Source organism: Notamacropus eugenii, chromosome 1 (genome assembly GCF_028372415.1).
Source record: "Notamacropus eugenii isolate mMacEug1 chromosome 1, mMacEug1.pri_v2, whole genome shotgun sequence".
Lineage (NCBI taxonomy): Eukaryota > Metazoa > Chordata > Mammalia > Diprotodontia > Macropodidae > Notamacropus > Notamacropus eugenii.
This window is the reverse complement of record NC_092872.1, coordinates 307,932,599-307,951,867: the sequence shown is the minus strand read 5'-3', so window position 1 is coordinate 307,951,867 and position 19,269 is coordinate 307,932,599. Positions and strand designations below refer to the sequence as shown.

The 19,269-nt window shown below is 34.9% G+C and overlaps 1 protein-coding gene and 1 pseudogene across 5 annotated transcripts in view; both read right to left on the bottom strand.

The window, feature by feature from the left end:
- SYNE2 (spectrin repeat containing nuclear envelope protein 2) overlaps nucleotides 1-19,269 on the bottom strand; it is a 416,605-nt gene that overhangs the window by 214,187 nt on the left and 183,149 nt on the right. For all 5 annotated transcript variants that reach the window (XM_072629431.1, XM_072629430.1, XM_072629434.1 and 2 more), the window contains exons 45-49: nucleotides 18,069-18,410; nucleotides 16,540-16,674; nucleotides 9,480-9,634; nucleotides 7,749-7,899; nucleotides 5,116-5,277 (exon numbers count right to left, since the gene is read on the bottom strand). In XM_072629431.1, the coding sequence (XP_072485532.1) occupies nucleotides 5,116-5,277; nucleotides 7,749-7,899; nucleotides 9,480-9,634; nucleotides 16,540-16,674; nucleotides 18,069-18,410 (945 nt within the window). The remainder of the gene's footprint in view (nucleotides 1-5,115; nucleotides 5,278-7,748; nucleotides 7,900-9,479; nucleotides 9,635-16,539; nucleotides 16,675-18,068; nucleotides 18,411-19,269) is intronic.
- LOC140517839 (breast cancer metastasis-suppressor 1-like protein) lies at nucleotides 11,682-12,828 on the bottom strand (annotated as a pseudogene).

The window sequence follows — 19,269 nt, the reverse complement described above, 5'->3', positions numbered from 1 at the left end:
CTGGTATCAACCTATCACAAGTGCTTTGTGCGGACTAGGTGCTTAATAAATATTTAGAGAATTGATTAATTCAGCAATATAATAGGAAGCAAGCTGCACTTTTAAGGAAAGAAAAATAGGTTACAGAAGAGAAAAAATTACACAGTGTACAAGGAACACATATTACAACACTTAAGCATAGTATTTCGTAAATAGAAAAATTGTAACAAAATGTAATAATATGTACAAATGAATGAATGAATATAGCACTATAACTTTATGTCACACTGAATGATAACTTTTGTCATTAAAAATTCAGCAGCAAGAATTCAGGCAAGGGTAAGGGAAATGACGTATGGTTCTGAAGCAACAAGTTTAAAATAGAAAACATTAAATTTTCATACAAGCTTTAATTAAGAGGAATTGTTCATGCATACTTATTTTATGGTGTAAATTATTCAACTAAGAAACAGTGTGGTATAGTGGATGAAGAGCTAGGCTTGGAGTCAAGAGGACATGGGTACAATCCCTAACTCTGAGATATACTGGCACTCCACTTTGCATCTCCTGCTGTGCCTGGTTTCAACTCCACAGAACAACACGCTACTCCCAGGATATCACTTCTAAACTCAAAATTATGACTAACTCCAGCCTTGATATATACCACCTTCCTCGGTCTCCTTTCTCCTCCAATTGGAGGGCTGGAGGGCAGAGTACCAAGCTCCTCCCAATGCTTTCCTTTGCAGAGAGTAGAAACTGGATTCAAGTCACTTCACTTTATATCTGCTGCCCTGCCTGGTTTTAGGAACAACATGCTCTCGCATCAAGTACCCCCCTAGCATCACATTCTACCATCACCCCTTTCCTGCCTTCTTTTATGTGCCATATCCTCCTTCAGATTATAAACTCCTTGAGAACATATACCTTTTCTCTTTTTATTAATTGTATTCCCACGCTTAGCACAGTGCCTGACACAGATTGGATTGTTTGATCCTGGGCAAGTCACTTTACCTCTCTTGGTGCTCTAGACAACTCTTTAAGGTTATAAATTGCAAAGAATATCTCAAGTGGCACTGACAGAGGAAATTTCCTTTTTGATCCAGTCCTCAACCCTAAGTTTTTTCACTAAAGAATTTAAGTTAGTTTCTATGTCTGAGTTACTTCATAAAAGGGCACCATTTTTAAAACATGCAATTTTAAGTTTTTCTTTCATTAGTTTCTTTTTAAAAAAAAAAAAAAAACAAGTACAAAACCTATCAAGGCTCACTCTTATCTTTTCCCAAACATGAGAATAAAACTTATTATTTACAAAAAAGAGAGAAGCTTATTCTTGGCCAGTGCCACATAATTAGGGCTGTCATAACTATTGTAACTGGCAAGGAAATTTAGCTTTATAATATGTGATTCTCTAAAAAAACAATTTGATATGGAACTTACAACTAAATGTTCATCAAATAGAACCATCCCTGAAAAAAAGGCAAATTGTACAGTATGCTACTTCATCATTCCATTTTTATTTGAGTAACATCAAATTAAAATTACTCTCAAGGTCAACAACCTTCAAAGAATAGATATTATAAAAGGCTATGTATAAGAGGTAGGAAGGGACAGTCCCATCTGTTTTGAACTTGATGATGTTGTGGGGGGGATTAGATATAAGTCTCAGTTCATTTAGTCCCAGCTAGTACCTACTTGCTGCTTTACAGAGTTACAGCCTAATTGTGACGTTTTCCTCATGTTCTCCCTGCCCCAATGCCCATGGACCATTGGTAAGTGCCTCAATTTGTCTTAATCTAGAAATGGTTCTCATTGTCCCTCTGATACCTGTTTGAAACAATCTAGTATCTAGTACGTAAGGCAATCATTAGACATCTATTAAAAAATTACTAGGTGCCAGGAACTGTGCACTAGGAATTAAAAAAAAAAAAAAGAAAGAAAAACAGGCAAAAGATAAGTAAGTCCCTGATCTCAAGAAGCTCACAACCTAGTGGCAGAAACGACATGCAAACAAATATTTAAAAATAAGCTACATATAGGATAAATATGTGACCCATGTGGCCCTTGTCAATTGTATAGAACACCTTCAAAGTTAAGACCAATTATCATTTCTAATCACAGTAAGTCAATTCATTATGCAAGTACATTTTTGGTCACACATATGCACATGTATAAATACATACACACACATATATAGTGTGTATGTGTATATATATGTATATATATAAAATATCATAGTAGATACAAGATGCATTTTTTAAAATATCTAAATTTTTTTAAAATTCTCATTAGTTTCCTCCCTTCCAAAAGTTGTATTCCTGACTTTCCAGAAATATCGAACATGTTGCCTCATATGAATTTCTAAAATAAAACAACAGTCTTTTGTTTCTGCTTTTTTTTTTCCTTTTGATTCATTGACACCTGTAAAAAAAATTTTAATTTTCACCTCTCCAAAAAGTTCTAACACTTTTTGGGCTGGCATAGATATTTTTCCTCGTACTCTCCAAAATATTTTGTATAGCAAACATTCTCTAGGCACCTCCCAAAATATGTTATTCTCTGAGTTTCCAATTTGACTAAACAGCTTTTGAAAAGAAATGATCAACGTTCTTGAAATTGGTCAATGTTTTTGTAAGTTTGGAGTAATAGGTCCCCCACGCTGCACTGACTCTTTTCAAGGTCTTAATAAGTATTTTATTAAAATTAAATTTTTCCTTATACCAGAAATAAAATATATCCAACAAAAGAAATCAAATGTTCAGAGTTTTCTTTTTCCCTAGCTATATTATACTGGCAATTTCACCAATTTAGATCCTAACATCAGTCTCCATTTTAAGAGACTCTTAGGAGCTACAGAATTGAACTATATGAAAAACTCCGTAAGTTATTAAAGAACAACCAAGAAACTAACTATCTTGTGGAATATAAATAATGGGAGGAGGGGGGAGAAAACCAGCCAGATGAGTTCTTTTTACCTTCTTTTCATGGTCAAGTGGGACTTCAAAACCAACATATACTTACTATTTCTATCTCATAAATCAATCAAGAACAGTTAAGAAACATTTCACAGTAAATAAAATGAAAAACAATTTTGTACTAGAATAAAATCTTAACTGATATTTGAGATGTTTTGACCAATAGTCACCATTTTTCTGGGTAGTAATATCTTCTGTAGGCCCGCATATAAATATTTGATAATAAGTATAGGATCATAAACTGGAAAATCTTTTAGAGGGGAAAAGGAGGAAGGAGTGAGCATTTCTTAAGTACCTACTACCTAATTCTTTGTACATATCTTATAAAAAATAAAGGTCTAAAATACTGGATTATCAACTAAGGACTCCAACTTTTGAGCAGCATGACATAACGTAGGAAAAATTGAATTTGGAGTTGAGTATTTGAGGTGCTGTGGAATAAATCATTTTGACATTTTGAGCCTAATTTTATTTCACCTGTAAAATGAGAGGACTCTAGAGGATAGTCTCTAGATAGCTAAATGGTACAATGAATAAAGCATGAGTCTGGAGTCAGAAAGATCTGAGTTCACATTTGGCCTCAGACCTTTACTAGCTGTGTAACTCTGGGCAAGGCTCTTAACCTCTGTCTGCTACAGTTTCTTCAGCTGTAAAATAGAGATCATACTAGCACCTACCTCCCAGGGTTGTTGTAAGAGTAAAATAAGATAACAGTTTTGAAATGCAACTACTTTTTCAAGGCTTCAAAATTCCCCAGAGAATTCTATAAATTAGTTTTTAGAAACATAAAACTGAAAGCATAAGCTTTGTATAGTCAAATACTCGATACCAATCATAAGCTTTAAAAACAAAAGAAAAGCAATTTTATAACTACTTCTCTCGTTGGCTTTACCAAAGCACAGTTTAATTATATTATCAACTGGTCCTCCTCAAAAATTTTAATTTTCTTTAATGTTTTCACTACAGAATATGATTTAGTCATTTTATAAGATGGTGGGCAAGGGGCGTCTTTTCCTACCAGCTCAGATTGGGGACAAAGGCAAGGGCCTTTGTTCCCTGAAAGTCTACACATTACACCAATTATTCTGATGAAAGACAACACTTTCAGACTATGCACTAATAATCCAAAATGCAAGAAAATCTGTAATTCATTATAGTAATTATTTAAGGTAAATTTCTTTTGTGACTTAAACCAATGACTACTTGATTGAATTGGGATTTCAATTTCATATTTATGCCTCCCATTTCATTCTTCCCTTTCTTAACATCTCAAAAGGTTACTCAATTTGGCAATTGCTTCTATAATCTAACAATCTGAAGGTCATTAATTACTTATGAACAAATTATTTGCACAACGGAGGTACAATCCAAGTCTAGTTCCATAAGTGAAGGAATAGGATATGAAGGATATACGTGGAACTGTAGGACCCCTTTTTCCAGAGATACATTGGAGCCAGCTGGTCTTGGCTCATGAGAGTACACTGTTAAAATTCCAGCATGAGGAGCATTTATACATCAGAAATTGGCAAATGCTATAAATTGGGACTTGATTTATTATTCAGTTGACTTGTCTACACTTTCAAAAGTGATGGAGGAAGTGTTAATAATGTAGTTTAAATTTAAAAATGTGTAGGAGATTCAGTTGTTAAACAATTCCCAGTACACCCATGTTTCCTTTCCTCATTTTCAGAAAACAGAGCTTCTCAAGAAGCTATTGGTTGGCATAAAAAAATGAGCACTGGAATGGAAGTGAAGGAATCCAAGTTCAAGTCTCAGATCTGTGACTTAACATCTCTAGATTTGTTTCCTAATATAAAAATTATACTGGATTGAATAATATCTGTTTCTTCCTAACTCTAAAATGCTATGCCTTGGGGCAAGAATATCAGATACACCTATACCAACACTGTACCCATGAATAATACTATGCTATGACTTAGGTTACTCAACTAAACCACTTGCGTCTTCTATTCTATACTTCTATGTATCTTGAAATAACTTCAGACAAAGGGAAAGTTATGAGTAAAGAGTCAGGGAGAAGAACAAAACGCAAATATCTGAGCTACATAGCTAGGGTTATGACTCAACAATTTTTTTTACCATCAAATGTATTTATAGAATTGCCAGTGCATATGAAAGTACACTAGCAATACTTTCAGTTTACCTCAAATATCGAAAATGTTTTTCCAGTAACTGGTTCTCCTTGTTGTTCCTCTAGCATAAAGCCCAGGATTTGTTCTTTGCTACTCAACCACAGTTGGAAGTCTTGTATAATTCTCCTGTAGATCTGGTCATTTATGTCCATGGATTTTTCCAAGGATGCCACCTTAAACATCACAATTGCAAGTGTTCAGAAAATTTGTTCAAAAGAATAAAGAAGATTAGACATTCTGGCTGATAATTATACCCAATGACAAGGAAATTAAAGATGTAATTACACATAAAAGGCAAAAAAGCAATTATGCCATGTAAGTTGACATATGGGAAGGGTAGGTCAAGAAAAATTGCTCAAGAGACGCCAACTGTAATTTTGCTCTCTCTAAATTTTTTTGAAAAATAGTGGACCAGAAGTAGAATATCTTCAAACCACCTTGCAGTGACAGAAAACAGGCAGTCCATGCTTTTCACTGCTTCACATTTTGAAAGTCTTTCAAACTGGAGTGGGAAGGAGAGAAGGGGGTAGCTTTGGCAGCTTCCTACTGCTAAAAATTCCAGAGTCTCTAGTTCTATAGTTTTTGAAATCATTCCAAATACACATTCTCAAATACCAACAAAGCAGAGGAATATGGCTGCCTCTTCCCCTTTCCATGCATTCTTTCAGGATGCCCCTTTGTGATTTCTTTAAAGCTGCCTTTAATGATCGGGAGGAAAAGGAGCAAGTAACAGAATAAAAAAACCAAATATAAGCAAATCCTCCATTGCCAAACCCTCACAATTCACATCTTTAGAATGGACTTTAAACAATAAATTACAATGATTATATTTCCATCTTAAGAGATTCTTACGACATATGTAATTCTAATGTCCATGGAATATTTTTTTAAAAACTTATTGTTATCTTTCTGTTTTTCCCACACCACAATCATAACTGACTATCCTTTCCATCCTCTCCCTGCCATGGAGCATTCCTTTCAAACAATGAAAAAGTTTAGTAAAATCAATCACAATCACCACATGCGTATTTGGAGATAAATGTAAAAGTCACAAAATAATGAAGATTGATGACATAAAGGAAAAGAAACATTTCTAGACTAATAACTACTGAAATTATTTAAAATAGTAAAATGATAGTCCAAATGTTACAAGGTCAATATATTATGGTACAATACTGTACACGCTGATTGGCAATCAAATACCAAAATAAATCGCCAAAAAATGATTACTTAAATATTGAATGACTATTTATGGTTGGTACCATATTAGTTTTAGATCTAACATGCTATTATGAGAGCTCTGGAGTGATTGAGTTATTTGTCTATTATCTAAGAACCAGTCTAAGCGTAAAGTAACTGGTCATCAGAAGGTCAGTCATCAGAGGATTTATTTTTTAAACACAGATACTTCTGAGAATGTAGATGAAAACTAATGCTTCTTCTTGAAGACTCGAGGAGGTAGGGAACAAGGAGTGCTGCCCTTTAGCATAAACTTATTTTATTTGTCTCTGGTTGTTCCAAATGAAAGTGATTCCCACCAATCAACACAATATAGTTTGGGAGAGGTGTTTATTCTTGGACCAAAGACCAACAAAAAGAATATTCCTTCCTTCTTAGGAAGGATAAAATTGATTTGACTTAGCTGCTTGGAATCTATTCTCACTGCTTACCTGTGAGTAGGCAGAGAGAAATTATAATTTTTGATAGCGGAGTCAGTAACCATGTTGAAAAAAGTAAGGCTCTGTGGAAGTCTTAGTTTTAGAAAAGTCAAATTTAAGACCATAGTTGGATTAAATTTTGCATGTGGTGTTTGTAGATTTGAGAGGTAATGTCTCATGGTAGATATAAGGATGGTCATGGTCTTGGAGTCAAAAATACTTGGATTTGTGTCCTGCTATTGACATACAAAGGCTGTGTGACCTTAGGTAAGTCACTGTTTTCTCATCTATAACATGAAGGAGTTGGACAAGATGACCTTCAAGATTCCTTTTAGTTCTAAGTCCATCAGTTTCTCAGTTCCCTGGACAATTCTCTAAAGTTATGTTATGGACCAGTTATTGATTTGGAGAAGGTGTTGCAAAACCACAAATTAATGGAATCACAGGTAGTCTGAACTGAATAAAATAAAATAATAAAATAAAATGTGTGTTATACAGGGTGTCCCAAAAGTCTTAATACAGTTTCCAGCTTTAATGGCTAGACTATTGTCACTGCTCCATTCACTAAGTCATGCTATCTTTGATTTATATTTCAATATCAAAAGTTCTTAGAGGGGTACATATCCTAAAACTTTATAAGCTGCTCAAATATTGTCAAATCTAAAAATGTGATTCTGAATCAAAGTTTATAAACATGAACACTGTATTGTCATTCAGTCAATTAGTCATGTCCAACTCTTGGTGACACCATGGACCAAGTGTCCATGGGATTTTCTTGTCAAAGATGCTGGAGTGATTTGCTATTGCCTTTTGTCAGGCAATCAGAGCTCAAGTGACTTGTCCAAGGTCACATAGTTAGGAAGTATCTAAGGCAGGATTTGAACTTGGGTCATCCTGGCTCTAGGCCCAGTACTCAATCCACTGAGGCACCAACTGCCTCTGAACACTGTATTACAAATTCTTTGTAAAGGTATAAAAGTACTCACTTGGTCTTCAGTTTTTAGTGTCTCTTTTGTCTCCAGGTCTTCGAAAGATGTTTGGTTTGTCATGAGTTTTTCTTGGACCACATCTGGAATGTTTGAGATTTGATTGTTCATCTGGTCATTCATCAAATTCTCTGCTGCAGATTCCTGCAGACTAGAAATCACGGAAATCAGGAAGGACGTTCATTTTATTAGTTAGTCATAGTTAAATTTAAGTGATTTGAAATGACAACTATTTCAATTCTTAGAGAAACACAAGCAAGTAGAATTTAGCTATGAGACTATTTAAAACTGTGATTCAAAATAGGCAAAATCATGTTTATCACAGTGACATATCTCGCTGAAGCCGATACCTTAAGCAATCATAAACTAATGTACAACAGTTATTTCTTCCACTAACACCAACTTTTCTTGACTTTCAGATGCTTCCTGGGTTTCACCACTGCTACCAACTCCCATCAAATGCAGACCATGAAAATGTCTGAGAACATTTTAAAGAAAACATGTTAAATTTAAGGGGAAAAATGAGTCACTGAAATACTGATTTCAGGACTATGTGGCTGAGTCAGCAAATAACTAAATTTAGAGTCAGGAAAACCAGCTACAGATCCTGGCTACATGATTTACTATCTGTGTGATTGTGGGCAAGTCATCCAAGCTCTCTGCGCCTAAGTTTCCTCATCGACAAAATGAAGAAGGTTGGATGAGATAATCCCTCAAATGTTCCAAGTCTCAGTCTTATGACAGTATAACTATAAAAAATAAGAACAATAAATTAAAATATTAGACCCTCATATAACATGACTTAAATAGTGAGATAAACTGGAGAACAGACTGGATCCTTCAAAGCATAACCATATACCGTAAAAACCTAATAAAATACAGTTAACTATCATGGCAGATACTACTTCTGTCTCCCAACACCAGCATTATTCATAAATAGATAAACATCAACCTCATAAGAGAGCTTCACAATAGTTCTGATTTTATAAGAATAATTTCCAAAGAATGCGAAGTAGCACGGATAGAGAGTCGGGCTTCAAGCAGGAAAGACCTGGACTAAGGTACTGCCTATGGCATATTACTTCCTGTGTGGTCTCAGGCAAATCACTTACACTCAACACACTACACAGCTGTCTGACTCTGAGTCAGAGTGGCCAATCTATATTAATAACAATTACTGAGCCCTACATAAGATGAAATCATGATGTTTGGGGGGAGGTCCTCAGAAAAACTGTACATTCATTTAATTTAATAAATATTTATTAAAGCAAGGTTGTATATCAATCACTCAGCTTAGGGATCTTATTAAGTAAACATGACAGAAACCAAGTACTTATGTGGGGAAGAGGGAAGGAATAAGCATTCATATAGCACCTACTATGTGTTATGGCCTATGTTAAGCACTTTACAAATATCTCATTTTATCCTCACAACAACCTTCAGAGGTGGGTGCTAGTAGGTTCCACATTTTACAGCTGAGGAAACTGAGGCAGACAGAGGTTAGAAGATTTGCCTAGGGTCATACAGCTAGTAAGTATCTGAGGCTGAATTTGAAGTCAAGTTTTCCTGACTCCAGGCTCAGCATTCATATGTATAATGGGTATCTCCTCAATGAGTAATGGATTGAAAGTGAAAATAAAAATTTTAAGTGAATTAATTTAAATAAGAAACATAATATGGAACTTACCTACAGGATGTCACTATAGAAATAAGTTTCCAGCTATGATTTACCTTTTCTGAGCTACAAGCTCCCCATCAGATTCTTCTCTGGTCTTAAGCATTTCTGTGCTCTCAGGCACTGAATTTTTCTCAGAGGTTTTAGGTTCAATACTATGATCTTCAGTGTTCATGGCTTTCACATGTTCTTGTTTTGATGACATGTCAGCCTGTGGAATTTTAAGAGGTGACAAGACAGATTATTACTAATTTGAAACAAATCAACAATGGCAAAATAAAATGCATATTGATTCATGGTGCTAAATCAGCATCAAGACAAATTAAAAATAAATTCATTTAATAAAATAAATTAATTCAGCACAAAAAATATCTATAATGATGACAAAACAGACATTACTTTGGAAAGAAATGCAGAAGTGGATGGAGGATTTAAGTAATGAATGTTCAAACTATCTCATAATGTGTAATTTTTTTTCAAAATAGGAATTTATGAGGTTCTCATATACTTAATATTAAATATCAAGCTTGTAAAGAGTTTATAGTATGTTCCCATTTACAATCCTACCTTAAGAAGTTTTGTTAATTTGTGGATTAAAAGTCATGAAAACACACATCACACTCTCCACAATAATCAATTATACCATTAGGCCATTATATGGTCATGGGCATCCTCTCTAGGCCTCCATTTCCTCATTTAGGGGGTAAACAACCTGGCCTCTATGATCTCTTCCAGCTCTGATGCTAAGGAGCTCAGTTTTTGACACACTGAGTTCGAGGTGCCAATCTAACTGGATCTATATCACAGAATTCCTAGTTTCCTTCAAAGTACAGTTCAAATGCCACCTTTCTCCTCCTCCCACAGCCTTGAATGGATTTTTTTTTTGAAAAATGGTACTCTAGCACAGAACATTTTTATTATATACTAAATTAAAAAATACAAATGTCATTACAAAAATGTTTATCAAACAACTGTCTATGTAAGTACTGTCAAAGACTGACCATTATTTTGTTAATAATGAACTTCAGAGGTCAAATATTTTAAAATTTGCCAAGTGTTAAGTAGTAATCTGCACAGAAAGACATTCTGAGAGGTAAAGAACATGATAAATTGAACTATGCAGATTATATTCTTGCCATAAATTTCAATAACTAGGTTTTCCTCAAATCTCATTATAATATAAAGCAAAGTGCACAGAATGCTAATTTTGGTCACATTATTTATACTACAGCCACAAAAAGCGTGCTGTCATATTTAGGGTTCTGACTGTTCACTGTTCCTGGGACTTTGAAAGTTAAATCTGAATATGACTGAAGGAAAGAAAACTAACACTTTCTAAATCACATAAAATGGACTTAAAGCTAAAGGAAAAGTATTCTTTTGAGAACATGGACCTAAAAAAATTTCACTGTCTTTGGTTTGTACTAAACATAGAATTAGCATAAAGGCATATTTTTACCATTGAAAAAATTTACTGAGAATCTCCTTCAGAAAAAGGCAATCGACCAGACAAGTACAGCATATGCCACCATACTGTCAGTTATTGATTATCACCTACGTACTGTAGCATAAATACCAGGCATTTATGACCTCCACAGGCCATAAATAGTACAGGTAGAAACAATGTTTTTATTCCTTGATACTGATTTTTCTAATTAAGATCAAGTGTAATCTGGAAAAAAAAATGTGACTGCTACGCTCTTAATGGGGAGGAGTACTGGTAGTCTAGACAAGTGCTTCTTTTAGGAATTTTAACCCAATAGCTTTCTTTAAGGAAAATAAATATCAAAGTAAGGCCACTGATGCAAGATTAGCTATTAGGGCTCTCCCCTTCCAGAACAAATGTGTGTACACACGTCTTTATAATTTTTATTCTGATTTAACAATATATATCCTATTACAAACCATCTACATGTTTTATCAAGCCTATTTACAAATACACAATGAGTTACATGGACATGAAAAACTAAATATATTGCAGGAAAAAATGTAGCAGTTTCACAACCCCACACAGTACACTGAAGAAAAACCAAATTTGCATAATTTTTAGCCAAACAAAAAGGTTTAGTCATAAAATATCTGCCATATTTTGGAAGGCCATTCTTCATTTACTAGGTGTTGGACCCAGCTTAGAATTAAAATCTCTTGGTCATCATGATTATGTTTTTCTCACCATTAAAAAAAGAAAATATACATATATATAATCAATATGAAGTGTACATATAATACTGCCTACAAAAATGAATACTTTCATAATGTTATGAGAATGTAAAAATCGTTAGATATATGTTTACTCCCATGGCGCACCACACTTGGTAACATTAATACAGGTAGCTTTAGTTAACAATTGATAGTGATTATGAATGTTTTATTGAATATTTTCCTTTCCATAGCTGAGAAACACAAAGTTTAAATTTGCTTCAATCAGATTTCTTCAACAAAACTTCATCATGATTAACTGTTGCAATTATGACACTTGTAGGGCATTCATCTTTCTTATCAGTACCTAGTATTTTCCACGTATATACCATCCACCGTCATAATATAATCTTCAGACTTAGCACTGTGCAGATGTTTTTCCAGTTTCACAGGTGGATCTGGTTTTACTCTATGTGGACCAAATGTAGCCATTGTCATTCTAATTGTTGTCCAGTCTTCAAGAATATCTAGGTCTTGTAACATATAAACTATATAGGTACCTGATACAACAACTGGCTTCTTTTTGTCTGGACTGAAGGGATCCTTTCTTTTTTTCTTTGACTGAAGCTCATCATCCCACAGCTCTGAGGTAATGTCAATGCTGTGCCTACCTTCTTCAAGTCTTCTAATTTTCTCTTGAGTTCACTCTGTACAGTATCATGTAACAAGAGTTTTTCACTCTCACAGCGTTGAAGAGAAGCTAGAATTTCACATTCAGATTTGTTTTTTACAGATTCTAAGCAGAATTCTCTATAGATTCCTGTTACCTTTGTTTGGATTCGCATATTTTCTTGCAAAGTTGCCAATAGTTCCAAATATTCTGGAGCCTTCCCAGCTATTACTTCTTGTAGCTTTGCATCCACTTGACTTAATCATTCTTTGTAAAGCTGATCTTTGAGGTCTGTAAATTGTTTTTCAAGATTTGACATTTCATCTAAGCACTCCATTCATCTTCTTTCAGTCTTCATCATTCATTTCTGAGCTGTCCCTATCCATGGAGATGGACAAGCTCTTGGTGTCCACGTCCTCCGAAATGCTTCCCTCATTCTTAGTGTAATCCACCTCCATTTCATCATGCTTGTTCATCTCTTTCTTGTTCCCACGGGAATGGACAGGCATTTTCTAGTTGCCCCCATTGTTTATTTCTCTTCCTTGAAGGCTATGGCCCCTTCCATGCAGCTATGTCCGCAACTCTGCTCAAGGCAACCTGACTTCTCCCAGAATTGTCTTCTCCCTATCTGGAACCCACAGCCTAACCTGCTATGGAAGCCCTGCCATTGAAGAACTCCTTCCATGAAGTCCATGGATGGATTTTACTCTGTATTTTCAGAAGATATGAATGGGATCTAAAATGGAATTTGTTTGTTTTGCACACACACACACACACACACACACACAAACAAACAAACATTATCTCCTTGATTGTGCCTAAAAATTACTACCAAAACAGGATGCCAGCTTTTTACAATATGACTCCCAAGGAGGGACTTTGTGGAAAATAATTTGCTTTCTTCTTTTGTCGTCTATTGTTTTCAGTCATGTCCGACTCTTCAAAACCCCTTTTGGGGTTTTTTTGGCAAGGATACAGGAGTGGTTTGTCATTTCCTTCTCTAGCTCATTTTACAAATAAGGAACCCAAGGCAAACAGGGTTAAGCAACTTATCAAAGTCAGTTTTAGGAAATTAAAAAAAAAAACTACAAAGGATAATGCTTAAATCTTATAAATGCAAATTTATAAACTTCCTTTTGGCAAAAACCAATAATGTCATAACTTCTCCATTCACTAATTCCCCTCATTTTCAAAATTATTCATATAATTCATGAACTATTAGAGATGTGAGCATACCATCCACAGTGATCCCTGGGCTATAAAATGTAGTTAAGCTTAGTCAGGGGTGTGGAACCTGTTGGCCTCCAGGTCACATGTGGCCCTCTAGGTCCTCAACTGCAGCCCTAAATCCATTAATTTAGTCAAAGGGCCACACTTGAGGACCTAGAGGGCTACATGTGGCTTTGATGCTGCAGGGTCCCCACCCTTGGAGATAATGTCATGATATTTCTAGATGTCATCATGAAAATTAATAATGTTACTGAAATTTAAAATGAACTTTTTTATAGAAGCAAAAAGTCTTTAGGAAATTTATATCATATCACGAAACCTCTCTTTCACAAATGTTCACTATTACATAATCTCCACACAAAGCACTGGATTATGTCTCATCTTTTTTTCTTAATCCTTTCAATTCCTCTGACCAGTGCCCAAGAGCACTTTCTCAACACACACATCCTAAAGACGCTTGTCCAATATAACCTCATTCTCTACAATGTTATTTCTTTTTCTAAAATTGAATTATATTATTTGTTTTCAGTGTTCAAAAATCACTTCCATATATCTTAGATTTTTTTTCCACTCCCTCCTCCTCATTCTCTCTTCTGCCGGACTCCCTCCCTGAGATGGTGTACAATCTTATATAGGTTCTACACATACAATCCTATTAAATGCATGTTGCATAGAAGAATTAAAATGAATAGGAGAAACCATAAAACAAAACAAAACATAATACAAAAGAAAATGGTCTGTTTCTATCTGTGATCCAATTCCATAGTTCTTTCTCTGGATGTGGAAGGCATTTTGCCTCAAGAGTCCATTGGAAATTTTTTAAGTTCATACATTTCAATGAAGTACTAAGTCTACCAGAAAAATGCCTTGTACACTGTGGTTGTTGCTGTGTACATAGTTCTCCTGGTTCTGCTCCTTTCACTCAGCATCAGTTCATATAAGTCTTTCCAGGCTTCTCTGAAATCTTCCTGTTCATCGTTTCTCATAGCACAATAACATTTCATTATATTCATATACCACAACTTGTTCAGCCATTCCCCGACTGATGGGCATCCCTTTGATTTCCAGTTTTTGGCCACCACAAAGACAACTGCTATAAGTATTTTTGTACATGTAGGACCTTTTCCCATTTCTATGACCTCTTTGGGAAAGTGTCCCAGAAGCAGTATTGCTTGAAGGGTATGCACAATTTTGTAGCCCTTTGGGCATAGTTCCAAATTGCTCTCCAGAATGGTTGCATCAGCTCATGGCTCTACCAACAATGAATTAGTGTTCCAACTCTCCCATATCTTCTCCAACATTTATCATCTTCTTGTTTTGTCATGTTAGCCAGTCTGATAGGTGTGATACGGTACCTCAGAGTTGTTTTGATTTCCATGTCTTTAATCAATAGTGATTTTTTCATATGACTATAGATAGCTTTAATTTCTCCCTCTGAAAATTCCCTGTTCATATCCTTTGATCATTTATCAATTAAGAAACGACTTGTCTTCTTGTACATTTGACTCAGTTCTCTATATGTTTTAGAAATGAGGTCTTTATCAAAGACTCTAGTTGCAAAAATTTCCAGTTTTGTGCTTCCCTCCTAATCTTGGTTGCATTGGGTTTGTTTGTGCAAAAACTTTTCAATTTAATGTAATCGAAATTATCCAATTTTGCACTTTATAATGTTCTCTACCTTTTATTGGGTCATAAATTTCTCCATTCTCCATAAATCTGACAAATACACTATTCCTTGTTCCCCTAATTTGTTTATAGTATCAGTCTTTATACCTAGATCATGTATCCATTTGGACTTTATTCTTGTGTACAGTGTCAGGCATTGGTCTATGCCCAGTTTCCACCACACTGCTATCCAGTTTTCCCAGTAATTTTTGTCAAACAGTGAGTTCTTATCCCAAAAGCCAGGGTCCTTGGGTTTATCAGACAGGAGATTGCTATATTCATTAACTACTGTGTCTTGAGTACCTAACCTATTCCACTGGTCTACTCCTCCGTTTCTTAGCCAGTAGCAAGTGGTTTTGGTGATTGCTGCTTTATAATACAATTTAAGATCTGGTAGGGCTAGGCTACCTTCCCTAGCATTTCTTTTCATCAGTTCCCTTGATATTCTGGACTGCTTGGTCTTCCAGATGAATTTTAATATATTTTTTTCTAGCTGTAGAAAACAATTATCTGGTAGTTTGATTGGTATGGCACTGAATAAGTAAATTAATTTAAGCAGAATTTTCATTTTTGTTATATTAGCTCGGCCTACCCACGAACAACTGATGTTTTTCCACTTACTTAGATCTAACTTTATTTGTGTGAAAAGTGTTTTGTAATTGTGTTCATATAGTCCCTGGGTTTGTTTTGGCAGGTAGATTTCCAGATATTTTATAGTGTCTACCAAAGCTTGAAATGGGATTTCTCTTTCTATTTCTTGCTGTTGGGCTTTATTAGTAATATATAGAAATGCAGATGATTTATGTGGGTTTATTTTGTAACCTACAACTTTGGTAAAGTTGTTTATAATTTCAAGTACTTTTTCACTTGATTCTCTGGGATACAATGTTATTTCTTTATCAACATTTTCTTGTGGTTGTGAGATTTAAAGATACTATCTTTACTAGATACTAAATAGATACTGAATACTAGATAGATAAAATATTAATCCATGTGAACTCATTTTTCAATTGGTTGGCCAGACACTTCTTGCTCTGCTTGTTTCTGAGGCAGGTAGGTGGCACAGTGGATAGAGGACAGGGCTTGGAGCCAGGAAGACCTGAGTTCAAATCCAGCCATAGACAATAGCTAGGCAAATCTATCTCTGTTTCCTCATTTGTAATGTGGGAATAGTAAGAGCTCCTACCTCACAAAGTTGTGAGGATCAAGTGAAATAATATTTGTAAAGTGCCTGGCACATAGTAGGCACTATATAAATGCTCATTCTCTTCTTCTTTGCTTTATACACTTCTATCAAAATCTCTCTGTTTAGATAACTTGTTTTTTCTGAAGAAAACATGCAAAATGTAGGACTTAGTGAGTGAACTGACATTGGAAAAAATACTCTATAAAATGCTTATCATTATTCCTACCTGAACAGTTGGACTTTCTCCATTCTTCTCCTGGATGGGAGGCTGTGGAAGGCAGTCTGCCAATAATAGGCTATCTTTCATATGAAGTTCCTTGGGATGCTCTTTATCCATATCCTTTCCATTTAATTCCCCAACCTTTAAGAAAAAATATTTAGAAAGACAAAGAAAGATCTATCCATCTTGCTACAGTGAATTTTTAAAAACAAAATACATTTTAAAAAAACATAATCTTTTCTCTAGGAAAAGAATCAGTTAAACTAAATGTAGAGATTATCATACTTAAACTATATGACAAAGATCTTTATAATTTTTATGTGCAGTAAGAGACAGTATAGTATAATGGATAAAGAGCTGGCTTCAGAGTCAATAAGAACTGGATTCAGACCTCACTTCTGACACATACTGGTTGTGGGACTGTAGGGACATCATTCAATCTCTCATTGTCCTCTCAGTTCTCCAAGAAAAAGCTGTCAAACTCACCCATGTAGCCAAAATTCCCTAATGCCACACCAGATTAAAATGGAATTAAGAAATATTTATCAAAATAAATAGAAATATAACATAACATAGATTCTGTTAACAAAAATAAACAAAATTTTTTTAAAAACCACAAAAGGTTTTCTAAATTAATACATGTGACCCATGGGGATCCCTTTTATTTGAGTTTGACACCACTGTTTTAAGAATACAAATTGCAGAGAAGATGCTATAAGGCATTGGTGAAGTAAGTTTTTTCTGCTAGGAGCATGGTACATGGAATCATAGGTCCAGTTTAAAAAAAAGTATTTGCAATATGAGGTTAACACAAAAGAAATGGTTGGGAGAGTCTTTCGAAAGTCACTTTTTCATTACATAACAACAAAAAATTGAACATGGGATTTATTTTATAAGAAAGCTGGTTAACTCCCCCTTCCACATTGGGGCATTAGGGGGTATGGTGCCACTGTGATCTGGAAAATCTGCATAAAATTTTTTGGCCCTCCCTTTATACCAGAGAAAAAAATCTGAATTATTATGGTATTAAAAGATAAAATATGCTGGTATTATACAATACTATGCACACATTCTATGCATTTCTGAGTTTCTAAACTTTTTCTGTCATCTATGGCTTCTGCAAAACTCTCAAAAAATTTCCATTTTTTTTTTGTTTATGCCAACCTGGGATATATTAAAACCATGATGGGGAAAGTTGCAGTGTGGAAGGGATAACTGTACTATTTTCTTTTCTATTACCTCTTTTAATTTGTCTTTGTGAACCTGATCCAAGGAACTACATATAATTAAATATCATATAGAATAATAAACCTAAATTGAAGATTATAAGTTCAACAGACTAATTCTAGCAACAGGAATATTCTACCATGAGTAGTTTTGAAGAACTTTATTTCAAACTAGGCTTTGTACATAACAAATATATTAAGGGTTCAATTATTAAACTGGAAAATTTTTTTCATAACTCTCTTCCTAGAGCCTAGGAGCTCTGCATTCCCACGCTTTTTATCATGGGAGTTGAAATCATAAATGCTTACCTTGTTTACTTTCCCTCTTTCCTCCAACTTTTCCACTGTGACTGACCCATGAATGGAATCTTGAGTATCAGAAGAGACCTGCTCCTCTCTTTTTTTCATGGTTATTTTTTCTTTCTTCTTCATTTTAGATTTTGATTTAAGAATGTTGTTGAAACTGTTCTCAGTCTCCTGCTTAACAGATTCAAGTCTATTCTCCAAATCCTTGTGTTTACATTTAAGTGAATCTGTTTCATCTTTAATCATCTTCTGTCCCACTGAAGAGGAGTTTTGTTTGATGGATTCTGCTAACGCTAAAATCTTTTCTAACGTGTCACTCTTTAGATTAAGGAGGGCTTCTAATTCCTAAGAGTGGGAGGTAAAACATTGTCATGAAAAATATTTCAATTCAATTATCATGTGTTAATTGACATTAGTAGTGACAGGGTACACTACTTGCCTGGTAGGAAATATGGAAAACCTGTTAGTCACAAAGTACAAACACAGGGATAAAAATCAAATAGCTTTGGAAGAACAACTGAAGAAAGACTGAATCCCCAAGGTCATTTTGAACAAAAATCTAGATTTTTATCACAAGCATCATCTAAGGTGATACCAGCTCACAAACAATGAAAAGTATTTATTAAAGGCTTGCTAGGCACAAGGCAACGCAAACAAGGAAGGAATAGAATGATAGGCTGTCCAAGTGACATTTGTGGCTTCCAAAAAATATCACATGAAAATGGGTGAAGAGATGACTCTGTAGATTAATGATGATTCTAGGTATAAGGAACTTGGGACCCACAGAGTACTGGGGATACCACTATGGTGACTAAGTGTCCAGTTTGAAGAGATTAAACTTTCAAATTTATCTATACTTTATTAATAGTCAGATCATACACTAATCTGTACAGTAAAAAGAATTTATGTGCACGTTTCTTACCTCAAATAAATTGTTAGCCCCTTGAGGGGTGTCATCATAGGGATGTTCTTTTCCCCCATACTTCTTTTTCCTGGCTGGTCAACCCAACACTCACTGAGACTGTTCACACAGCTTAAATGAGTTAAGTCACAAACCACATTCCTTCTAGTGAGAGGAAGGACCAATGGGCCTTAACATTTGTCCTGCCATGACCTCTTAAGGAGCTCTTGGCCTTACTCTCTACCCTGCTCCTATGTCTTCTAGATCCCTGGCACTGTTACCAGATTTATTGATATAACCTAA